This window comes from Cladosporium halotolerans, assembly GCF_011745625.1.
Source record: "Cladosporium halotolerans strain TM138-S3 chromosome Unknown Sca7, whole genome shotgun sequence".
Lineage (NCBI taxonomy): Eukaryota > Fungi > Ascomycota > Dothideomycetes > Cladosporiales > Cladosporiaceae > Cladosporium > Cladosporium halotolerans.
Genome location: NW_027191458.1, coordinates 595,489 through 618,317, shown reverse-complemented (window position 1 = coordinate 618,317; position 22,829 = coordinate 595,489). Strand labels below are relative to the sequence as shown.

General features: G+C 54.1%; 13 protein-coding genes across 13 annotated transcripts; 7 read left to right on the top strand and 6 right to left on the bottom strand.

Moving 5' to 3' along the window:
• Positions 1 to 160: 160 nt before the first annotated feature.
• Positions 161 to 2,030, top strand: WHR41_02972 (uncharacterized protein). The gene is made up of 2 exons (XM_069371578.1): positions 161 to 1,532; positions 1,592 to 2,030. Exons 1-2 carry the CDS (start codon positions 395 to 397, stop codon positions 1,816 to 1,818), a joined length of 1,365 nt encoding a protein of 454 aa, XP_069231524.1. The 5' UTR covers positions 161 to 394; the 3' UTR covers positions 1,819 to 2,030.
• Positions 2,031 to 2,043: 13 nt separating this feature from the next.
• Positions 2,044 to 2,646, bottom strand: WHR41_02971 (uncharacterized protein; the record flags this gene model as incomplete). Its single annotated transcript, XM_069371577.1, has 1 exon — positions 2,044 to 2,646. One exon carries the CDS (start codon positions 2,644 to 2,646, stop codon positions 2,044 to 2,046), a length of 603 nt encoding a protein of 200 aa, XP_069231523.1.
• A 163-nt stretch (positions 2,647 to 2,809) lies between these two features.
• Positions 2,810 to 3,664, top strand: WHR41_02970 (mitochondrial 54S ribosomal protein bL34m). The gene is made up of 2 exons (XM_069371576.1): positions 2,810 to 3,030; positions 3,093 to 3,664. The coding sequence occupies exons 1-2, from the start codon at positions 2,921 to 2,923 to the stop codon at positions 3,370 to 3,372; spliced, it is 390 nt and encodes a 129-aa protein (XP_069231522.1). The 5' UTR covers positions 2,810 to 2,920; the 3' UTR covers positions 3,373 to 3,664.
• A 1,053-nt stretch (positions 3,665 to 4,717) lies between these two features.
• Positions 4,718 to 6,106, top strand: WHR41_02969 (uncharacterized protein; the record flags this gene model as incomplete). Its single annotated transcript, XM_069371575.1, has 4 exons — positions 4,718 to 4,772; positions 4,825 to 5,095; positions 5,149 to 5,700; positions 5,753 to 6,106. 4 exons carry the CDS (start codon positions 4,718 to 4,720, stop codon positions 5,991 to 5,993), a joined length of 1,119 nt encoding a protein of 372 aa, XP_069231333.1. The 3' UTR covers positions 5,994 to 6,106.
• A 901-nt stretch (positions 6,107 to 7,007) lies between these two features.
• WHR41_02968 (uncharacterized protein) lies at positions 7,008 to 7,865 on the bottom strand (the record flags this gene model as incomplete). Its single annotated transcript, XM_069371574.1, has 1 exon — positions 7,008 to 7,865. The coding sequence occupies one exon, from the start codon at positions 7,863 to 7,865 to the stop codon at positions 7,008 to 7,010; it is 858 nt and encodes a 285-aa protein (XP_069231334.1).
• Positions 7,866 to 10,513: 2,648 nt separating this feature from the next.
• WHR41_02967 (uncharacterized protein) lies at positions 10,514 to 11,433 on the top strand (the record flags this gene model as incomplete). The annotated part of the gene is made up of 2 exons (XM_069371573.1): positions 10,514 to 10,972; positions 11,029 to 11,433. The coding sequence occupies 2 exons, from the start codon at positions 10,514 to 10,516 to the stop codon at positions 11,431 to 11,433; spliced, it is 864 nt and encodes a 287-aa protein (XP_069231325.1).
• Positions 11,434 to 11,566: 133 nt separating this feature from the next.
• On the bottom strand, positions 11,567 to 12,923 carry WHR41_02966 (uncharacterized protein). Its single transcript, XM_069371572.1, has 2 exons — positions 12,536 to 12,923; positions 11,567 to 12,482 (listed from the first exon to the last, which is right to left on the bottom strand). Exons 1-2 carry the CDS (start codon positions 12,690 to 12,692, stop codon positions 11,785 to 11,787), a joined length of 855 nt encoding a protein of 284 aa, XP_069231326.1. The 5' UTR covers positions 12,693 to 12,923; the 3' UTR covers positions 11,567 to 11,784.
• A 173-nt stretch (positions 12,924 to 13,096) lies between these two features.
• On the top strand, positions 13,097 to 16,573 carry WHR41_02965 (uncharacterized protein; the record flags this gene model as incomplete). Its single annotated transcript, XM_069371571.1, has 1 exon — positions 13,097 to 16,573. The coding sequence occupies one exon, from the start codon at positions 13,097 to 13,099 to the stop codon at positions 16,571 to 16,573; it is 3,477 nt and encodes a 1,158-aa protein (XP_069231327.1).
• A 211-nt stretch (positions 16,574 to 16,784) lies between these two features.
• WHR41_02964 (uncharacterized protein) lies at positions 16,785 to 18,074 on the bottom strand. Its single transcript, XM_069371570.1, has 4 exons — positions 17,916 to 18,074; positions 17,447 to 17,856; positions 17,152 to 17,391; positions 16,785 to 17,090 (listed from the first exon to the last, which is right to left on the bottom strand). Exons 1-4 carry the CDS (start codon positions 18,008 to 18,010, stop codon positions 16,945 to 16,947), a joined length of 891 nt encoding a protein of 296 aa, XP_069231328.1. The 5' UTR covers positions 18,011 to 18,074; the 3' UTR covers positions 16,785 to 16,944.
• Positions 18,075 to 18,250: 176 nt separating this feature from the next.
• WHR41_02963 (uncharacterized protein) lies at positions 18,251 to 18,942 on the top strand (the record flags this gene model as incomplete). The annotated part of the gene is made up of 2 exons (XM_069371569.1): positions 18,251 to 18,433; positions 18,493 to 18,942. The coding sequence occupies 2 exons, from the start codon at positions 18,251 to 18,253 to the stop codon at positions 18,940 to 18,942; spliced, it is 633 nt and encodes a 210-aa protein (XP_069231329.1).
• Positions 18,603 to 20,110, bottom strand: WHR41_02962 (uncharacterized protein). The gene is made up of 3 exons (XM_069371568.1): positions 19,955 to 20,110; positions 19,532 to 19,836; positions 18,603 to 19,462 (listed from the first exon to the last, which is right to left on the bottom strand). Exons 1-3 carry the CDS (start codon positions 19,970 to 19,972, stop codon positions 19,300 to 19,302), a joined length of 486 nt encoding a protein of 161 aa, XP_069231330.1. The 5' UTR covers positions 19,973 to 20,110; the 3' UTR covers positions 18,603 to 19,299.
• Positions 20,111 to 20,226: 116 nt separating this feature from the next.
• On the top strand, positions 20,227 to 21,750 carry WHR41_02961 (uncharacterized protein). The gene is made up of 2 exons (XM_069371567.1): positions 20,227 to 20,570; positions 20,629 to 21,750. Exons 1-2 carry the CDS (start codon positions 20,315 to 20,317, stop codon positions 21,528 to 21,530), a joined length of 1,158 nt encoding a protein of 385 aa, XP_069231331.1. The 5' UTR covers positions 20,227 to 20,314; the 3' UTR covers positions 21,531 to 21,750.
• Positions 21,751 to 21,910: 160 nt separating this feature from the next.
• On the bottom strand, positions 21,911 to 22,779 carry WHR41_02960 (uncharacterized protein; the record flags this gene model as incomplete). Its single annotated transcript, XM_069371566.1, has 3 exons — positions 21,911 to 22,245; positions 22,314 to 22,502; positions 22,566 to 22,779. The coding sequence occupies 3 exons, from the start codon at positions 22,777 to 22,779 to the stop codon at positions 21,911 to 21,913; spliced, it is 738 nt and encodes a 245-aa protein (XP_069231332.1).
• Positions 22,780 to 22,829: the final 50 nt, after the last annotated feature.

Sequence of the window (22,829 nt, the reverse complement as noted above, 5' to 3'; positions counted from 1 at the left end):
CAGCGAACCTACGTCAGCCGCAACACAGCGCGCGCCCCTTGATTGGCCCCGTACGCGCTGCACCTCTGCCGGCCGAGGCGCCAAGAGGCAATGGCGGGTCGAGAGGATGTCTGGCAGAGCTACAGGCGTCGCGAGCATGTACTGCCGGAGCCATGCTTCGAGAGATATCGCGACGTGTGTTTGCTAGACAGTGTTCCGCCGTCTCTTTCACCCAAGGATCGTCACCGGAGTCGCTCCCTTGCATGTGAAACAAGACCCCGAATTGCCAAGGTATGTGGGGCTTGAGCTTGATTGTCTCGCGACTTTCAAGTCCTACGTGTCTGTTCATGTATCCCTTGATCCCTTGATCCATCCATCTCAGTACACAGAGCTCGACAGAGTCCAGTCCGCAACCATGGACTTCCTGCGACGCCTCGGCGCAGGCCTGGACTCGCCCACAATCCCTTGGAAATCGGTCATCGTCACATTCGCTGTCGGCCAGTTCGCGGTAGAGACCTACCTCCAGTACCGCCAATACCGAGTCCTCAAGCGCACCACCGTCCCCAAACAGCTCAAGCAAGAAATCAACCAAGAAACCTACGACAAATCGCAAGCCTACGGTCGCGCCAAGTCAAAATACACCTTCGTCGAAAATGTCTGGAATCAGGTCAAGAACTACGCCGCAATCACCTACGATGTCTACCCCAAGCTCTGGGCCGTCGCTGGCCTCTGGATGACCAGTTATTTTCCCTCTCGCTTCCAAGGCGAGATCACGCAAAGTCTGATATTCGTTTTCACCTACTCTTTCGCCGAGATGCTACTGTCCCTTCCGTTCAGCTACTACCACCACTTCGTCCTCGAGGAATCGTTCGGATTCAACAAACAGACAGTTTCCCTATGGGTCACCGATCTGCTCAAATCTCAAGCCCTCGGTCTAGCGTTTGGCATCCCTATCGGCGCCGCCTTCCTCAAGATCATCCAAAAGACCGGCGACCAATTCTTCTTGTACCTCTGGCTCTTCACCCTCAGCGTCCAGCTCTTCATGGTCACCATCTTCCCCATCGTCATCACTCCTCTCTTCAACAAGCTCACCCCGCTTGAGCCCGGCTCCCTCAAAGACCGCGTCGAAGCCCTTGCTGCACGTCTCAAGTTCCCTCTCGGCGAATTGCAAATCATCGACGGCTCCAAGCGCTCCGCCCACTCGAACGCCTACTTCACTGGCATGCCCTGGAAGAAAAAGATCGTCTTGTACGACACGCTTATCGAGAAGAGCTCGGACAAGGAGGTGGAAGCCGTTCTCGCACACGAGCTGGGCCACTGGCACATGGGTCACACTACGAAGCTACTGGGCATTGCCAGCTCTCACCTCTTCTACGTGTTCGCGCTATTCAGCGTCTTCATCAACAACCGGAGTTTGTACGAGGCGTTCGGCTTCCACACGGAGAAGCCGATAATGATTGGGTTCATCTTGTTCAACGAAGTGCTCAGCCCGACCGACAGCCTTGTGAAGCTGATGATGAACATTTTCACGAGGAAGTTCGAATTCCAGGCTGGTACGTATCCCTTTCTTTCCCAAACTACCCGATTACCCGGACCTAATACCGCTTGTCAGACGCCTTTGGCCGCAGCCACGGCTACTCGGCCGAACTCGCCTCTTCTCTCATCAAGCTCCAGATCCAGAACCTTTCCGCCATGGACGCCGACTGGATGTACTCGGCCTACCACTACAGCCATCCGATCCTGACTGAGCGATTGAAAGCTCTTGGCTGGACCAGCGAGACGAAGGTTGGAGGCGACGCAAAGAAGGCGGATGGCGGCGCGCCTGAGAAGGAACTATAAAACTTCTGTAGCCTGTAGTTCTGTCGTCGAAAGCCCGGCGCAGTGTATTTTTAGTTTCTTGCCGCGCTCGAATAGTGCGTAGTTTCGCACATGACCGGCGTCCCACCATTAAGTGGGCGTGCTGCTGACCAGTGAATGTGGAGATAATATGGTCGGATGCAGTTGTCCCATGTCCTCGAAGGCCACTGTCGATGTGTCGAATATCAATCCCATCCCGCCCCAAACTCACTCCTTCCTCGCCTTCTCCTCCTCCTTCTCCTTCAGCTGCGCCAGCCTCCTCTGCTTCTTCGCCGCCTTCCTCGTCGCCGCATCCACCTTGCCCCCATGGCTCTCGACCGCCGGCGGCGCGCCTCCCTGCTGCACTACTTCCGCGCCCTCGCGATCCCCCACCTCGCCCTCAACAACCTCCTGCGCCGCCGCAAACGCGCCCCCATCCTCCCACTCCCTCACACGCTCCTGGCTCCTCCCCCTCTTCGAAGTCCTCTCAATCGCGCCGTCCAGCCTCGCATCGTCCCCCCGCAGCGTGCCCGCCGCCCGCATCTCCTCGCCGTACACGGCTTCCAGCTCCTCCTGCGTCTCCTGCACGAGGTTCTCGCCGCGCAGCCCCGCCGCGATTCGCTGCAGGTGGTGCAGCGCGAGTCCGCCGTTCGGGCCAGAGTGTGCGGAGAATTGGATGCCGGTGCTCGAGAGCAGGGCATCTGGGTGGTAGGAGGGTTTGGTCCGGGATTGTGTGAGGAAGGTTGTGAGGTGCGATTCGGCGGTTGCGGGAGCCAGGCTGCGCGGGGCGCTGGGCGTGTGCATTGGTGGGTAGGCGGTGCGGGAGGCCATTTTCGCAGTGTTTCTGCTTGGGTGGTGGACAGTGAAGAGTGCTTCTACGCTTCGCTGCAATGAGAGAGTTCAATGCTGGGCTGGGGAAATTTTGGAGGTAGAGAAGTGAAGCTCGCTTTGCGCTCGGCGACGATTGGCCGAGCGTGCGTCGATCTTTCTGGGTTGCCGCTTTGGGACGCGAAGTCCGCAAACCTCCGTTGGCTGGCTGGACTGCAACGACGTCTTTGGGCGACTACAGGTGGCGGAAGAGAGCGTCACATCACAAATACACACAATGTTCAGCCTACGCTGCCTGCGGAGCGCTTTTGCGCCTGCGGCCTCAAGCCTTCGACCGGTGGGGCCTCAGATGGCTCGCCAGACATTTGCTCCCATCCAAGCAACCAGGTACGGCCTTCCGCACCAATCCAGAATCGCAAGACCTTCGCAGCTCACACACACCTTCACAGATCTTATGGCGTGCTCTCGTCCCTTCCTTCAAGACCGACCGTCGCCCCCTCGACCGCAACAAGCGCCATCGCCGCCGACATCCCCACCGCATCCTTCCAGCTCCCATACCAGCCCGGCTCTTCGCTGCTCCAGGTGCGCGGCGCAAAGAGAGACACGTACGACCCTTCACACCGCGTCAGAAAGCGGAGGCACGGCTTTCTCTCAAGAGTGAGGTCAAGGAACGGGAGGAAGATCTTGAAGAGGAGGACGCTGCGGGGGAGGAATACGCTAAGCCACTGAGGAGCGAATTTAGATGGATGAAAGGGGGAAACGGGGAAATGTATGATTACTGAAAGAATTTCGAATGGGAACGCTTGGACTGAAGATGCGCAGGACGATGCGCCGATGCACGGAGTTAGAGAGGTATTCGCCACATGCAATTATTATTGTTCAATCGCCGTACAACTTTGAGAGTCAAAACGGTGTAATAACTAGGCACACAGCGCTGGAGACAATTCGCGCTTCTACCGCCGTGTTATGCCTGGATGGTGGTCATTACAGAGGACGTTATTGAGGAAGTCGTTGTCATACTTGTCACCTTCACGAAGATTTTGTCGTGACCACTAGGATGGCATACACGCTGACCGCTTCCCAAATCACAGCAACCACTTTGTTTCTGCACAGGAATCAAGCCGCATACATGTCAGGCTGCCTTTTGTTGAAGCAAACTTTCAATTAGGGTGTCATGAACCACCTACTGTGCGTTTCCCACTTGCTTCTAGGCGCAATGGTGGGATCCAGTTTCTAAGCAACCGTGGCAGCACTTTCGACAATTTCCAAGATGGACATATCCTTCCCTGTGCAGGTCCTAGCTCCTGCACAGAACTGCACGTTCTCAGTCAAGCGAATTGGGCGCTCCCGGTTGCTGATCTCTCGGATGACGGAGTGAATCCACAGCGGAGGGCTCAGATCTCGGTAAAGAGAGCATCCATCCTACGGCGAACACTACTCATGCGATATAGCAATAATGTCGCCATCTTACCTTACTGTTGTCGGTCCACTAAAGTCTGCTTCCTTGATGAGTTTCCTCCGGGGTTTAAACGTACTTGATCTGAGCTTACGCGAACCCCACCGCAAATGCTGCAATCTTTACAGTCCATTAAAGGCTGACCAGTAGGTTTTGCAGGCAAGCAACAACCTAACGACGTATCGATGTGGCAAATGAAAGTCGCGAAATAGGAGTAGGGCACTGATTTCAACTTGGGTCGTCACCCTAACCCTAACCCTTGACCCCCCCAACCCCAATACACACTTCACCGACGACGCTTAAAAGCCCAAGATCATCTGAAGGTGACACACTCATGTTACAGGCAACGAAAGCAATCTCCTTGGCCCCTGTCACCTGCCTATCTTCCTGTATGCGGCTAGTGAGGCCCAAGGAGCGTCAACTACTGCCGACATGCCCGCACCCAAGCATGGCGTGACAGCGGGGGAGGTCGACGTGATCAGCATATCCTCTGCAATGCTCTATGGCCGAGAGCGGTTCTTTTTTTAAGTTGTAGGCGCGTGGTGAACAGTTTTGTCCTCTGCCTCATTCTCGTATTGTTCCACTCGAAACTCAGACCAGCGATCAGGCTTAGTCAGGATGCCGGGAGCCATTCTGTCCCCATACGAGCAGGTCCAAGAGACCAAAGCTGATCGTAAGCCGATCGCTTCTGAATTTACCGATGTTCTCCTGACATGACCTGCTAGTTGATTGGGCAGAGCTTGTCACCCTCGACCTGGGTCTCTTCGAAAAGCCCGGTGGCAAGGTAGAACTCGCAAAACAGCTCACGTATGCGGCTCAACACGTTGGATTCTTCTATGTCAAAAACTTTGGCATCAGCCAAGAGGAAGTCGATCGACAATTTGCCTTGGGTCGCGAATTCTATGACCTGCCGCTGGAGGAGAAATTGGAATATCACAACCTCCAGGACTTGGAGAACGGCGAGTACAATGGGTACCGCCCTGCTGGCCTTAGGCAGTAAGTGTGGATTTTCTCGATCATCGTGAAAGATACACTGGCTAACGTATCAGGCTCACTGAAACCATCAAAGACAATGTGCAAGTATACAATATACCCAAATTTGATGGCTACCATGAGCGCGCCCAGCCTCCTGTCCTTCAAGATCACATCAAAGAGATCGAAGGCTTCAGCAGGAAATGCCACGAACTCGTAGTGGTCAAACTGCTACGGCTGTTTGCAATTATCCTCGAGCTCGAGGATGAAGATCAACTCGTCAGAGACCATCAGTACGATGTCAAGGGCGAGGACCACCTCCGCTACATGCACTACGCTGCTCGCTCTCCAGAACTAAACAAACAAGTTGGTGAGCTCTATTCGCCAGGCCACACGGATCTTGGCAGCGTTACACTTCTCTTCAGGCAACCCGTCGCCGCGTTGCAAATTCTGAACTCAGAGCAACAGTGGAAGTGGGTGAAGCCGCAGGATGAGACAATTACAATCAACATCTGTGATGCTCTGCAAGCTTTGACGGGCGGCTATTTCAAATCAAGCGTCCATCGTGTGCATACTCCACCTGACGACCAGGCCCATATTGATCGCCTTGGGGTGCTCTTCTTCGCCAGGTAAGATCCCATCCTCAAATTTTCGTGAAGCACCAATTTCTGACGATGACAGACCCAACAACCATGTTGTGCTTGATCCCATTAGTAACAGCCCGCTTCTGAAGCGCCTTGGTCTTGAGGAAAACGACTTGACACGCCTCGGTCAACACCTGACCATGGAGCAATGGGTGAAAGCACGCCAGTCCCAACAGCAGCGTCGCACAAAAGCGCCCAGAATTGACGGACAGAAGTACCAGTACGGCGAGAAAGAGCTAGAAATCATTCCGGGCTTGCACGCCAAGATCCATAATTGAGGCTTGATATGAGGTACCCGCATGAATATAGTCGAAAAAGAGCAAGAATGGCACTAGCAATCGATCGATGAATTCTCAAATGGGTGGCCCGTGTCGATTATAAGCCAGGAGCATCATCTGTCTACTCTTAAAGACGCCTCTTCTCTCGTTCGTATCCGAAGCTGAATTGTTAACATTATACTCTTGCCCAGAAGGCGACTGATCGGTTACGGCTCCATGAGCCCCACAACAGCTATCATCTGTACGAGTGATGAAGAGATAAGCTATCCTCATTTCGAGCACTTTCGCGGCCCTTGATGCTGCCATACGGTCGCTGATGGGGTGACGACACCTCAACAAATTGCATGTGATATGTCTGCTTCGGTTGCCGTTGAGCCCGCTGTTGATTGCCAATTCCCGCAACGCAATCCATTATCCGAACCGACCATGCATGATCTTTTGTAACGAGACGCTCAATCACTTGATGAATCGGTAATCAACACACTTGCCAGCTACCATGCCTAGAAAACGTATGCCCCCTAACATCTTGGCACTTCAGACTAGGCATTAGATCAGGTTGTGTAATCATTGCAAAGACGTTTCATCATCACAGATGTTCGGGCTGAGCAGCATGATATATTCAAGGTGGAAGTTGAAAAGTTTTGACATTGAGACGAACAATGGTTCCGAAGATGGTATTGAGACATCAAGCCTGGAGTTAGAACGCTCAATCCTGGTTGCAGAGCCCACCAAATCCCAGGATGGTGGCGAAAGGAATCGGCATTAAAAAGAGCGTTGCGATGGCACCAACGAGATGAAGCTCTTGCGTTCCGCACACTGAAGAAGCACGCTGCACGCAATTGTTCAAGGGAAGTGATGGCAACGAATTACTCGAGCCTCGATGACCGCAGAATTTTCTAAACGAAGTAGACCTTCTTGTGAATTCCTTTGACTCAGGACGAAAGTGTCGTACAGAAGTTCTATCCTGCGACCTCACACTCATGTTTTCGATACGATGGTTATTGTCAACGTCGCTTAGCAGCCGCTGCCCGTGATGGCACCAAAGAAGTCTGCGCCACTGCTGATGTAACCCGAGCCAGGGACCGCGCCCAGGATGCTAGCAGCCTGACTAACGATGTTCAGGAATTGACACCATCCGTTCTCATTCTGGACTTCCTGAGCGGTTGCCGAAATGCCACCGCCGTAGCCTCCATCACTTTCCCACCTATCCACCTGGATGTAATAGGTCTGTCGGCACTCGCGGACAGTTCCATCGATGACAGCGCCGCCAACCTGGCCGCCGCCAGTGACCGCATACCAGGTCTTGTCCTCGCACTGTTCGTTCGTGCCGGCAACGGCTTTGATGGCTTCGATGAAGACGGTCCTCTGGTCCCAGCCGTCGTAGCTCCCACGAGCGTATAAAGCAAGATCTTGCTGGTACTCGCTAGTGTCGCTTGCATACGTGGATGAAAGGTAGATCGGGTTCGACTCGCAGCCACCCTCGTGGCAGACGTCGTAGAGCTTGTGGAACAGACCGTATGTACCTGAGGCACCTGTCGACCCGAAATTGATAGAAGTGTCGCTAGTGGTAGCAATAGAGTGCGCGCCATCGCGCTTGTAAACCAGATCTTCTTCGGTGCTGTCGCGCTGTACCGCGCTCCTAGCTTTCATTAACTTGTGTGCTTCGGTACCAGGACCCATGCCCTCCTTGAAGCGAATAGCCTTGCCCCAGAAGTCGTCATCATAAATTTCGCAATTGGCGGCAGCCTCGCAGCGGTCGAGAGATTCCTGACTGGTCTGGCGGCCGTGGGAAATGGTTGTCGTGGCCTCTTTGTTAACTGCCAGAGCGTTACTGAGGCTCGCGAAGAGTGCAATGGTTGTTAGGTGATGCATGGTGAAAGACTTTGAATGTTTAGATGAGATGGAAGTTCTGTGATATTTTTGAGTCTGCTCTGTTCAACTGTGGTGGAAGGCATCTACTTATAGCTTGCGAGCCATCCGAGACGACCAAGAGCATCTCCTCTTCATCAGGCTTGCTCGTGAGCGGAGTTGAACGTCCCACAATCCGGAAATCAGTCAATCGTGTGCTCAGAACTGGTTGGACTCATCATAGCCTTGACATTATTGCTCCGCGGCCTGCGATCATTTCCTTGTTCTGTGCAAATAGGCGAGTGAAGGATCTTAGTGTCCGATCGTTCCGTCTTGAGCCGACCTTGATGGGCTGAGCTTCATCTGGAACGCCTCAATCAGTAAGACCTCAGCTGCACCATTCGGATCCTTTGATGAAGTCTCTCTGTGCCCTCTCACAAAGTTCTTCGGCCATGTGGAACCGTGTGCTCAAATGACTTCGGCCAAGGGATACCATGTGGTTCCCACACGGGGCCAATTGATGCTTCTCGCCATGAGGGTGCCGATCGATCTTAATCTGCTAAAGTTAAACTGTGCCCCTAACACAACTCAATGGTCGCGTGGAGATGCCTTTCGATGGCGTACGAAGATAGCAGGTTCTTCTGTTGTCGGTGTGCGTTGTTCGTATGGCACCTGCAGCTGCAAACATCAAATAGTTGTATACAGTCCCATTCGTATCGACTTACTGTTCTTGTGTTACGAATGCCTGTCTCCCGAGAAACGATATCTAATGTTTCCAAGGCGAAGGTGGAGGTGAGGTTCTCAGGGCGATGTGGAGAAACGGCATGATCGACGGGCCCGAAGCCGCCATGAGGATCAGATAGCCGACCCGAACACGGAAGACTCTACATCCGAGTCGTTTGAGTTGTGGAGGAAAGTTTTCGCGGCACATTGGTGGCTGTGCCGGACGAAGGATCTCTAGGGCAGGCGGCGGTTCGAAGCAACAGTGCCACACTTGACTCAAGCCTCGCCTACTAACATGATAAGGTTCGCTCGACGCAATTCTACGGGGATGGATACGAGATGATCACTTCATAAACGGCCAAGAGAATCGAGACTCGCTACACGTGGTAGCTTGACTTGTTGGTGGCAGTTGGCAGCCATCAACGACATCGGAATATCCGTGTCCCTCACCATCCATCAGCCTACCTGAGGGGACTGTTCCAGCATTCACCGGTATGCAACTTTTTGACATCGATTGATCTGGTAATACCCTTACCTTAGCGATATGAACGACTCAGGTCTGCGATTGACGGCAGCATGACTGAGTGGGAAAAAGGTCAGGCCAGGCTGAGCGAACGTGCGCAAGGCCTGGACAGATCCTGCGTGTAAGAGAACGACCCCTCTTCTCTCAGCTGATCATGTTGCTACAGCGGCATAAAGGCTGCAGGTATACTGCAGATAGAAGCCACGATGCATGATGGTACATACTACTGCCCCACACTCCTGGGAGAGCGGGGGTATGGAAACAGCTCGATCACAGAATACTGATCATTCTTTCCTATTTGCCGTCGATTCTTAGCACCTTGTGTGGAAAGGCTGAAGCGTAAGATATCACCCTGATGATTTTTCGGGCCTTTGCATCGTTTGCAAATGACCCCCTGCAGACCAAAGCACTGAATCTTGATGTCTCACCACGGGGCATTTGCCTCCACGAACCACAGAAGCCACCTATAGAAGCACGCCCCCATTTGATTTCCTAGTCGCTTCAGCAGCTTGGCAGCATGTACGGATCAGACGACGCAAAGACACCGAAGGAGAGGTATTGGCAGAAGATTGCGACGCGTGACGCTTGCGCCTCGACTTAGTTACCAACAGATTCTCCGGCTGAAGCCCATGATGCCGTGATTGGAGGACATCTCATCTGTCCCACGGGGACGATGAGAAGCAATCGAATCATCACCTTGAACGCTGCCAGACTCCCTATACTTCGGCGTATATGCTCCTCTAGAAAACTCTTGTTCTATCTAGTGAGACTTGGTTGGAGCTCCTCCTCTCTCATCAGGTAAGTATTGAATATTTTCTGTCGCCAAACATTTTCTCAGACAGGGACCTTTGCAGAATGCCTGTGGTGGCAAGTACGTTCCCCTGGTATCTGAGGTCAGCATCCTAACCCACGAGTTCAGCCCTCATGCAAGGTTGGATCAAATCGAACGCACTCTACACTCAATGTTGCAGTCCCGTATAGTGTGATGTCTCCCGGAGGTCTGACAATCAGCTAATGTGTGCGAGGGCTGATACGGTATTACGGAATGTGGAGCAGGGAGCGGCTTGCGTGAATCAATCTCATGAAGCCTACTGGTTGCTCTCAAGTGCCACTGAGAAGAGTTGAGCTGAAGGCCCACTCTAGACCGGTGTGTCTGGAACCATTGAGCAAGATACCACATAATGTCACGCGATTATCATCTTGTCGAACGATCATCACACGTTTTCCCGAAGATGAAGACGAAGACGGAGACGAGGAGCATTGTACAAGCAACCGTACCAACATGCTATAAAGGTTGTTCGTTCTTCTCGACTTGCCATAATCTCATTCCCCATCAAAGCACATCTTTACTACCTTGTCACAGACTCCTATCGCGCTGGATACCTTGCATACTATTCTTGACAACTGGTGTGGTACGCCTTATGATATGATGGATTCCAAGGACCAAAGGGCTCAGAAAGAGCACAAAGATCGGAAGGATGGAGATAAGGCAAGCAGAAGGCTGACATTTGTCAAGCTTCTCGAGAAGCTCTTGGGTGCCAGAGAAGTCGAGGTTCTCCAACCCACCGAAAGCGAGAGCGTGGAAGACGAGGGCAGACCTGTCACGGAGTCAAGCTTCAACATAACCACTCCGCCAATCTGCGCGACGCAGGGTGTAACTCCAGGCAATGTGTCCGATTCGAACCTGCCAACCAAGAGTGATGATTTGGGTATCATTGTCGGGCTGCTCGGGTCTATTCCTCGCTGGCACAAGGGCAGCGTGATCAACTTCGCGGCATACGCTCGAGGTTATCCGACAGATGCAGACGCCGTATATGCGGCGCAGCAGCTGAATCGTGCAGCGCTGTATTGGAACCGCATCAACGTTGGCGTCACGTTCAGATGGGTACGTTTGTTGACAATTGGGTGACTCTCCGGAACGTATTGACAACCAATCTTCAGGTCGGCAAGCTAGAGGATGCTGCGTTCGTCCTTAGCTACGGCGGAAACCAAGGGGGTCTCGTTGCTCGCGCCTTCTTCCCCAACAACCGCGATCTCAACGACATGATCGTCTACAAGCGAGCTTTCGATCCGGATCTCAAGCCGAACATGTGGAGGTATTTCCTCCATGAGCTCGGCCATGTGCTCGGTCTCAGGCACGAGTTTGCTCCGGAAAGAGAGCAGAATAGCGGAGCAACCAAATTTGGTCCACGCGATCCCCTCTCTGTCATGGAGTACAGGCCAGAGCCGCCGATGATCACTGCCCTTGACGCTGAATCCACCAAGGCATTCTATGCCATTCCCGCTGGCCCTGGACCTTCGTACATCGGTAACACCCCGCTCGCTGTTTTCCATCCGGACAATTGAAGATGGTAAAGCTATTAGACTGTACGCGCCCAGGCTTCACAGCCTTCGAGTACGGTCAGAGAACATCAATGAGCGTACGAGTGTGCTATTTTGAAGTTCTTTGCTTGAGCAATGCTTGGGGAGTTTGCAATTGCGATCGATGGTTGTCAGTCCTTTCCGTTATGCTTTATTTTGCCAATTTTGGGTACTTTTTTACGTAGTTTGTGTCGGGGACACAATGAAATTGAAGTTGCACAGGTCATAAGCTTTCCAAGAGATGTTACCATCGTAAATCCAGACCTCGTAAGCAAAAGTAGAGTCTGCAGTCTCTGAGAACACGTTAACAAACCACGCCACCCTTCACGCCACCCATTACGCCAAGAACTTCTTAAACCAATCGATTCCCTGCTGAGCGGCATCGTCCAGTGCCTTCTTATCCTTTTCGTTCTCTTGATCGCCGCGAAGGGCAAAGCCATGAACCTGGTCCTTGTAGACCACAACCTCACCATCACACTTGACTCCCTGCTCTCCCTCAAGCTTCTTTCGCATAATTTCCCTTATCTTGTTGACATCACTCTCACCGAGATACGAATCCTTCTCCCCCAAGGCGACTGATAAAGGTACAGATACTTCTTCAAAATCACCAGGGATTGCGCACAGAGACGGATGAGCCGTGTAAGCGGCATCGACGCCCTTTCCATTTTGACCAGAGAATGGCTTCTGCGCGGCCAGGATCGCATATCTCCCACCCCAGCAGAACCCGAGAACGCCGACCTTTTCAGTTCCCGGAATGGTCCTTACGTTGGTGATGTAAGCTTCAATGACAGGCCTCGCGACCGCTTCTCGGTGACGCAGAAGCCAAGGGCCTAAGGATGCGCCTGCTCGGAGAGTTGCGAGAGTCTTGGCCAAGAAAGACATTTGCTCTTTGGCGGGCAACGTAGGCTCGACGGAGGTCAACAACGAAGGCGACAGGCTGTCGCCGTTGTGAACGTCTGGGACGTAGGCTGTGAAGCCTGCTTCAGCGTACTTGTCGGCGAGGAGACGGATGTTGTTGAGTTTCCAACCGAAGGCTTTTGCCATTGATTAGCCTGTACATATCAACAGTGGATCGTGGCAAGCGCACCGTCTGGAAGGAAAATGATTGTTTTTGCTTTGGACTTGTCAGAGGGTTCGGCTACATAGGTCGGCAGGCCAGCGATTTCGCGCTCCGTGCCTGTAGTAGTGCCAGTGGCAATGGCGCCGGAAAGGCAGCACGAGCCCATGGTGTGCTGTGTAGGCATGTTTGCGAATTTTGGACAATACAATCAATACGTGAAGGAGACTCTTGTCCGCGGCGCAGAAGGGCCATGGGCAGCTTCTGGGATGCGCTGCAGTCAAGACGCCGCTCGTGCATTGTTATTATATTGCCCCTACAAGCGTTCACGATCCAGACCTTGAGCTGACAAGCGGAGGGGGTTGCATGGCGTGAGCATCTCACCACGTCCTGATAACGTCCTGTGGCGTGAAGTCTAGAGTGGTGATTCGCGCGAAGTCATGAGAGGGTGCACTCAATTCGGCGAAGCTTCGCGTTTGTCGCGTTCCAGCGCGGCGCGTCCATGACGTCCGCGCTTCAGTGCTTCGTGTAAGGCACGTGAAATCATGAAACATTGAGCAACCACCTCGACAACTTTCGGGGGCGATAACGATGGGCTCGGCACGCTCGCCTCCAATACCCAGCTCACAGCAATCGTCGGAGAAAAAGCAAAAGTCGATATCCAGCTTCTTCTCTGCCAAACCCTCAGCACCCGTTCAACCAAAGCCCAAGCCGTTAGAACGGAGCAAACCCTCGACACTCAATGCAGACTCTTTAGGCAAGGTCACCGAAGACGACAGCAATGAGCTCTTTGTTAGCGATGAGAAGCCACCTTCAAACGGCAGACGCAGGTCGTCACAGGGTGTGAAGCGAGCATTGGAAGAGGTAGATGATGCGGAAGGAGATGATGGATTGCCAGACCCAAAAAAGCTGCGGCACATCCTGGAAGAAGAGGACGGGGACGCTTTGTCAGGTGCTGAAAGGCATATAAAGGATCAGGGGCCCGTGAAGAATGGCCTAGACGGATCGAAGAAGCCAAAGCTCACGGAGAGAACGTCGAAATACCTATTCTCAAGCTCCCCAGCAGTGCCACCCAAGGAGGAAGCCGATCAAGTTGAAGATGACGAGGACACCCGGAAACTCAAAGCGCGGCTGCACGAGAAGTTCAAGAAGAAGCTAGGAAGACCAGACAGCATCGCTGAGATCAAAAGGAGGAACCGTCACATTACTGAGGAGACCGCAGAAGGTGAGGAAGGCGAACAAGAGGAGGATCCAGAAGAAGAACCTGAGTCTGCTCCGAAGGCGAAGGGCCGGAAAGCACCAGCAGCAAAGAAGGGAAAAGACAAGCTCACTCCGTTGGAGAAGCAGGTGCTTGCGATCAAGCAAAAGCACCCGGACACTCTACTCATTGTAGAAGTTGGATACAAGTTCCGTTTCTTTGGCGAGGATGCCCGTGCCGCGGCAAAAGAGCTCTCTATCGTCTGCATTCCCGGAAAATTCAGGTTCGATGAACATCCCTCCGAAGCACACATAGATCGCTTTGCTTCTGCCAGTGTTCCTGTCCACCGTTTACATGTCCATGTCAAGCGACTGGTATCTGCTGGACACAAAGTCGGCGTTGTACGACAATTGGAGACTGCCGCACTCAAAGCTGCAGGTGATAACCGCAGCAAAGCCTTCGAGCGTGGATTGACAAATCTGTACACGAAAGGTACCTATATTGACGATCAAGAGAGCCTGGAACCTTCGGTCTCCGAATCCGGCGGCAATGCACCTGCAACAGGCCATCTACTTTGTCTGACTGAGACCTCTCCAAAAGGCTGGGGAACGGACGAGAAAGTCCAAATTGGGCTGGTCGCTGTGCAACCTCAAACTGGAGATATCATCTACGATGACTTCGAAGATGGTTGGATGCGGAGCGAGCTGGAGACGAGACTTCTGCACATAGCGCCTTGCGAGTTTCTCATCGTTGGTGAGGTCTCCAAGGCGACAGACAAGCTCGTCAAGCATCTTTCAGGGTCAAAGACCAACATATTTGGCGACAATGCTCGCGTCGAGCGTATCGGCAAACCCAAAACCATGGCTGCGCAGTCATTCAGCCACATAACCAAATTCTACGCAGACAAGATGTCTGCAGACGACCCGGCCTCCTCGCAAGTCGAATCATCGCAGGAGACAGGAACACTGCTGGACAAGGTTCACAAGCTGTCGGAGAATGCCACGATATGTCTATCCGCCATGATCAATCACTTGCAAGAATACGGTCTGGAACACGTCTTCGATTTGACAAAATACTTCCAGTCATTCAGCGCTAGATCTCACATGCTACTCAATGGCAACACCCTTAACAGTTTGGAAGTCTACTTGAACCAGACCGATCACACGGAGCGTGGCAGCTTGTTCTGGGCACTGGATCGTACGCAGACTAGGTTCGGTCAGCGACTTCTTCGCAAGTGGGTTGGCCGGCCTCTTTTAGATCGCGCTCGGCTCAATGAGCGTGTGGATGCAGTCGAAGAGCTGAAAGACGGCGAGGCAACAATGGCTGTTGATCGCATCAAGACTCTTCTCGGCAAGACAAGAGGTGATCTGGAGAAGTCCTTGATTCGAATCTACTACAAGAAATGTAGCCGTCCTGAGCTTCTCTCAGTACTGCAGACTCTGCAGGTGATTGCGCAGGAATTTGCTCACGTCTCATCACCCGCAGAGTCTGGCTTCAAGTCCACCCTGATCAGCGAGGCAGTTGCTGCTCTGCCTAGGATCGGCGACGACGTGGTAGAGTACCTCGAGCGAATCAGCACGCAAAATGCCAAAGACGACGACAAATACAACTTCTTCTGCGAAGGCAGCGAGACCGACGATATCAAAGACCACAAAGTTGGCATCCTGATGGTTGAGCAAGACTTGAACGAATTCAAGGCTGTCGCTGCCGAAAAGCTCAAACGGAAGAAGGTCGAGTATGTCACCGTCGCAGGAATCGACTACTTGATCGAGCTCGACAATACGCAGCTGAAGAATGTCCCCGCCTCGTGGGTGAAGATTAGTGGAACCAAGAAGGTGTCCAGATATCACGCCCCGGAGGTCGTCCGCTTCATCCGCGAGCGAGACCAGCACAAAGAGGCTCTCGCAAACGCTTGCGACGCAGCTTTCTCCGATCTGCTCGGTGAGATCAGCTCAAAGTACCAGGCCTTCCGCGACTGCGTCCAGTCGCTCGCCACGCTCGACTGCCTGCTCTCGCTCGCCGACATAGCAACCCAACCCGGCTACTGCAAGCCAGAGTTCACTGACGAAACCGGCATCGACATCACTGCCGGCCGCCACCCCATGGTCGAGCAGCTGCTGCTGGACGCTTTCGTGCCCAACGACGTGCACCTCTCCTCCGCGCAGACCCGCGCGCTGCTCATCACCGGCCCCAACATGGGCGGCAAGTCCTCGTACGTTCGCTCCGTCGCCCTGATTGCCATCATGGCGCAGATCGGTTCGTACGTGCCCGCCGACGCCGTCCGCCTGGGCCTGCTCGACGCCGTCTTCACGCGCATGGGCGCCTTCGACAACATGATGAAGGGCGAGAGCACGTTCATGGTCGAGCTGTCTGAGACGAGCGATATTCTCAAGCAAGCGACGCCGCGAAGCCTGGTTATCCTCGACGAGCTGGGCCGCGGCACGTCGACGCACGACGGTGTCGCTATTGCGCAGGCGGTGCTGGGGCATGTTGTCTCGAAGCTCAGGAGTCTGACGCTGTTCATCACGCATTATCAGGCTATGGCGCGGATGGCGGAGCAGTTCAGTGGCGAGCTGAAGAACGTGCACATGCGGTTTAACGAGGAGAAGAACGAGGATGGCTCGGGGGATGTCACGTTCTTGTATGAGGTTGGCGAGGGCGTTGCGCACCGCAGCTATGGTTTGAATGTGGCAAAGCTTGCTGGTCTGCCCAAGGCTTTGCTGGACACGGCTGCCGACCAGAGCGCGAAGATGGAGCTGGAGGAAGGGAGAAGGAAGCTGGGATTCCTTTCGAAGGTGGCAGGAGGCGTGATGAAGGACGGAGAGTTTGCAAAGTTGGAACAGCTGGTTGCTGGCATTGAGCAGCTGTAGGCGAGCTCGTGTAAAAATGCGAGGGTTGCTAGCGTCGAGCAAGACTTGTATACTTACGATACCCATGTCTAAACAACATCTCATAAGAAACACCGTCGCTGTAAGAAAGTACTTCTCTGAATCAAACATCAAAGCACTCGAATTCAGCGCTACGCACTGTTGCGCAGGCACAACCACGGCCAGACGAACGACCACCCAATGCAAAAACAACTCTCTTGTCACAAGTAACTTTGGCGGTTTCTTCCTTTTTCTACATTGCGTGGTATCCATAGTAAACGTACAATAATCAACAGCACTAACCCCGCGCCTCATCAAACAAGAAGACTCTACACCAGGGCGTGTCCACCCTGCTATGCCGATGAACTGCCACTCTACTGCTGCTTGCCCTTGTTCTGCGCAGCAGGACCCATCTCCTTGCTGAAAGCCATGTAAGAGACCTCGAGGCCGGCGATGGCGGACACGCCGACGTAGAGGATGACAATGAGGAACAGGCTAACGGTGAGGCCCATGAAGATGCCTTGGGGAGACCAGGTTAGCAATTGGTTTGAGTATGATGTGGGCGGGGTCTCAAGGCTTACCAGGCGAGAGGAACTGGTACTTCTCGAACAGCGGCAGGCCGTCCTGCATGCTGGAGTTGCTGCTCTTCAGCGGCGAGTACTCGATGTCGCGCTTGAGGTCCTGGTGCATGGCGCTAGGGTACGGCTCGTCCATCTCGTAAAGGTGCTCGGGGTGGGAGAAGGATTCGCTGGGGGTGGAGAGGACGATGACCATGTGGTCTTGTGCGTCCTCGGGGGAGAAGGTCTCATCGAGGTAGCGGTCTGATAGCGCAATCAGCATTGAGGTCCAAATGTGATACAGCCTGATGCAACGTACGGAGAAGAGCCAGCTTCTTTGACCTGGCAGCGTCTTCCTCAGGCAGAGGGTCGAACTTCACGAAAGACACCTCCTTGCCGGCACCGGTGAACTCCTGCTTGGAGGCATAGTTGCCCATAGCCTTGGATCCCTGGTCCGCAACGCCGCATCTGCTCGCAATCTTGCCGGCGAGCTTTACTGCGTCCACCTCGGAAAGCACATTCTCAATCTTCACTTTCTGCTGGTACTTGTCGCTGCCCGACAGCCTTCCCGTGCTCTTGCTCTCCTCGCTGTGAAGGTCGGCGACCGTGAGGCCGGGTTGCGAAATGATTGTGTACTGGGACTGGGAGCAGTCGCCGACGGCCTTCAAAAGACCGCTAGAGACCTTGTCGGCAGTGTTGACCAGCGCGCTCTCGATCCCACCGTTAGACCTGTGATAGCGCGGTTAGTTGTCTGCCTGTTTCGCGGTGGCTGAGGAAGAGAGGCGTACGGCTCGGTCGAGAGCATGAAGAAGGGCGAGCTGTTCTTGAAGCCGTGAGCGGCGCCCACAGAGAGGAGCGCTGCTCCTATCGATCTCAACAGCATGGCGGCGATGTGAGTGTTGCGACAAGATACGCAGGATCTCGAAGCGTGTTGTAGGCCGGGAGCTCCCAGTGACGTTCCGGAGATGGCGCGGCGGCGACTCGACACGCTTACCCTAACCCTAAGCGAATGCAGGGCTCGAGCCCTCTTTCACAAGCCGAGATCTACGGCGAGACGTTCAAGAAATCTCCAGGTCCCAAACATATTTCCCTGATACACCACACCGCAAAATAATACGCGACCATGCCACCAGCAGACAAGCGTCGCAAGGTCAATGCGAAGCAAGTGGAGGAAATTTCGTTCGACCCAGAAGCGCGACAAGAATACCTCAGCGGCTTCCACAAGCGCAAAGTGCAACGAGCGGAACATGGACGCGAGGTAGCGGAAAAGAGGGCGAAGGAGGCGGCAGTACAAGCGAGGAAAGAGGTAGGGATATCTGCTATCGAAGTTGGGAGGTAATTCGAGGCTAACATGTCGTACAACAGATGAGAGAGCAGCGCAAACAGGATCTCGAGAACCACTTGAAAGAATTCAACGCCGAACTGCGCAAGCAGAATCCAGACTTGAGCTCGGAATCGGAAGACGAAGGAGAGGGTGAAGAAGGGACTTTCGAGGGCTTCGGCGCTGTAGACGATGTGGACGGACAGGAGGACGAGTACGTGGACGAAGACAAATACACAACCGTTACGGTCGAAGCGATGGGCGGTAGCGACGAAGAAGAGGAGACAGAACGTAAGCCTCCGCAAAAGCCTGAAGAGGACAAAACAACAACAGAAAAGACAAAGAAGCGACCGTGGATGAAAGACGGCAAGGCGAAGCCGAAGCAGAAAAAGAAGAAGTTCAGATATGAAACGAAGACCGAGAGGAAAGCAACCAGAGACAAGCAGAAGAAGAAGAACGCGAAGGCAGCGGCGGCACGCAAATCTGGCGCGTAATGAATGTAATGACACTTTTTTAATCTTCCCATTTCTTGTTTCTCTCGAATCAGTTCACTGCCTACCAGGGCCAGAAGGTGAAGTTGTGCAAGGGTATTATTATGCAAAAGTTCTAGGGGACTCTCTCTCAGGCTCAGCCATTGCAGCATCGTTCGAATTTGTTGACAGCCGACCACCCGTCTGGACGCCGTTACAAGAAGCCCTTCCCGTTGCCCTTCTTGTGGGTGTGAAGAGGCTTTGCGAGCGCGCCTTTCGGGTTGTAGAAGGCTATCAAAGACGCATGCAACGTTAGCACGATTGCATTTGAAGCGAGGATGTGTGCCCGTGAAGTCGAATGGTTTTTGATTTGGGAGTTGCTCAGATGTTACCAATCTCCGCAACGAAGTCGTCGAGCTCCTTCTTGGTGTCGGCGTACTTCTTCGCCATCTCCTCGTACTTCTTCTCCCACTGGTCGGAGGTCTGCTCGAGGGCCTGGACCTTGCGCTCGTAGTGGCCAGCCTTGACGTCGGTCTGGCGGAGCCTGCAGGATTGTGTTAGCCGCTGCTGCAACACGGACAATTCAAGACTTCGCATATCGGAGGAGCCGTACTTCTCGTTGGTCTCCCTCAGGTTCTTGTCGTTCTCCTCGGCCTCCTCCTCGAGCAGCTGGAGTCTCCTCTGCAGCGACTCGTTCTGCGTGCCGTGCTGTGCGCTCTCGTCGACGGCGGCCTTGGCGTCCTTGTGAAGGTTCTCGAGCTTCTCGACCTCCTGCTCGAGCACGCCATTCCTGTGCTGCAGGGAGGTGATCTCCTGCTCCTTCTGAAGGTTCTCCTGCTCGAGAGTCCTGACCTTGGCGGAGAGCTCCTCGACCCTGCCAGCGGACTCGTCGGCCTCGAGTCTAAGGGCGTTCATGCGCTGAATGATATCGTGTCAGTAAATTACATCTTTTGAATCACATGTGAGACATGTTGCAGGCCGTAAGCCCCAAGCGGGCACTGAGGGGTAGAAGACCGGTGAGATAGGGGTGGCTCACCTGCTTGATGGCGTCCATTTTTGCGGGTGCGAATGAAGTATTGTGGGTGATGAGGTTGCGGTAGAGTGTGTTTCGAGAGTTTGTGATGATGTGGTGGTTGGTGGTGTTTGTGGTGGTGTTGAGAAAGTGGGAGCCTCCCGCTCACACGTACGCAGCAGCAACGGCCAGCAGTTCGGGCGGCGGGCTGCTGCTCCTGTGTATGCAGGGTTCGCGGCTGTGCCCGCACTGTTTGTCAACAGTTGCCGTGCAGCGCGGCCCTGAAGAAACGGTGAACACAACAGCAAAGCAATGTAAAGTGCGAGTGTTTTGTTGACACCATCATACAGACGGGAACTGCACTAACCATCTAGCGTATTGAAGATGTTTTCGACCAGGAACAATCAGGAAAATGCCGTCTACCAGCAGCAGCAGGCCACGGCAGCCAAGAATCACGGTGTAAACAATCTCGCGCCCAAAACACCGGGGTATAAGGCACCGAAAACACCATTCAAGGTCACACTCAACGATGAAAATGTGACCTTTGGCGCTGGCAAGACCGGCGGTAAAGGCAAAGATGGGCTTTTCGGCGATGGCAAGGGTGGCAAAGTAGATCCTAGCGCCTTCGTAACGCCTGCAGGTACGCATGCGACCTTCGATAACATTACAGATTTGAAGCAGGCTAACGACCAATGCAGGACCTCGCAACAGAGCACCTCTAGGAAACAAAACAACAAACGCAAGAACCAATGCTTTCCGAACACCAGCCGCACAACCCGTTCAAGAGCAGCCATCAGCGAAGCCAACCAGTCCTCGCACGCGCAGATCAAAAGTCAAAGTCCTCCAATCTGAGCCAGAAACGCACGATGCAGACGCAGAGCGCGAGATCGAGTACATGCCGCCACGCGAGATTCCCCTGCCCGACTACCCCGAAGACTTCCCCCACGACAGGACCTACCCTCAGTTCCAGGGCAGGAACGTGACCCGCGGCTGGGCCTCCGAGTACAAATCTCAAAAAGACGAAGACGACGAGGGCGAGATGAGCGACTTGGACGAGAAAATCCGGAAGTTGGAGAAGCAGCAGGCGGAGAAGAAGTCCAAGCAGCCCGCCGTCGTCAAATCAAATCCAACAGCGACAAAGAGAAACCCTCTCGCCGACCGAGCACCGCCCACCATCGCCGCAAGAAGCGCTTCATCAGCGCTCGGATCGCGAAGCACCGGGACCCGCAACTTCGCCGCACCCACGGCCACCACCAGAGCCCGGACACCAGGCCTCCCAGCCTCAAGAAAGCCGATCCTCAACTCCACAACCGCAGGCAACCCTCGCCACGGCGCTGCCAGAGCAGCTTCGAACACCACTCTCGGGTACTCCAAAGGGCGCGCGGTTTCCGGCGCTTCGCGCACTCCGCTTGAGGATATCCACAAGAGGCCTGCGGATAGACCTGCTGGCTCGCAGCTGCCGTTTGGAGGCGGAAAGACTTCGCTGGATCAGCTGCTGGGGCTGAGTCTGGAAGACGATCGGGAGGACGAGCTGGGCGGGAATGCGGGCGATGTCGAGGAGGATGAGGCGCTGAGGGACTTTCAGCTGGATGCGATTTGAGTGGAAGGGCAGTCTTCGGCCGCAGGGACGACATTCATTGCGTTGGATTGGGAGTGAGCACTGCTCCAGGCAGCTGCTTAGGGCGAATCACCGGAGCGGCAACCGGGACGGGCGATCAGCAACGCTAAATGACTTTGGAAAGTAATGATTACTAGAACGACCACAGGACATCGTAACGAAACAGACAGCAACTGGCATGGGAACAGTTCTTACACACACACGCGCGCGCGGCAACGAGACACGTGTTCGCACTGTTCACTAAACCACCGTTCATATTCTTGAAGGCTTCACTTGGACCTTGTCGTTTCTTCGTCGTGATAATGACCGTCAGTCGCCTCCAACACAACTTCCCCTGAGACCCAACCAAAGAGCGAACGCACTCACTTGTTCTGCACGTAAGCGTCCCCAATCCCCCTCTGCACCGCGCCCCTCTTCCCAACCCTCTCAATCCACTGCTTGACATGCGGGAACGGCTTCATATCCTCCTCGGTGAAGCCCGAGCGCTCCCAGCCCTTGACCCAGGGCCAGGTCTTCATGTCGGCAATGCTGTACTTGCCCTTGCCGTTGCCGGCGAGGTACTCGCGCGGGGCGCCCGTGTACTTGCCCGAGAGCTGGATCTCGAGCACGCCGTAGACGCGCAGGGTCTCGTTGCGGAAGCGGTTGATGGCGTAGGGGATTTTCTCCGGCGCGGCGCGGCTGAAGTGGTTTACTTGGCCTGTTGGGGGTCGGGGTTAGTCGCTGGGTGGTGGGGATTTCTGAGCGATTTCTTTTTTTGGATCTTACCTTGGTAGGGCGCGCCAGAGCCGTGCCAAAAGAACGTCCACTGCAGGCATTGGTTGCGCTCGAGCTCGTCTTTGAAGCCGAAGGTGTCGTTCTTGTCGGCTGTTTTGAGGAGGTAGAGCATTTCGGCGGAGGTCTCCATGACTGGGAATGGCGGGTTCTGGGTGTTGTCGACCAGGACGGGGATGCGGCCTGTTTGGTGAGACGATTAGCAATGGGTTTGTTTGTATCTAGGGAATGGAAGTGGCGACATGCCGTTAGGGTCGAGACGGAGGAACCACTCCTTCTTCTGCTCGTTTGTCATGATGTCGATGAGCGTGGTGGTCCATTCCGTGCCGTAGGCATCCTTGAGCTCCTCGAGCAGGATCTGGACGGCCTGGCCGTTGGGCGTGTTCATTGTGATGAGGTGAAGGCCTTTGGCGTTCTTCACCTCGGAGGGCGTCTCGCTGGTGTAGAGTTGGTCCGCCATTGTTGATGCTGTGTTGCGGTGTGTAGTCTGATGAAATTGTCGACGGACAG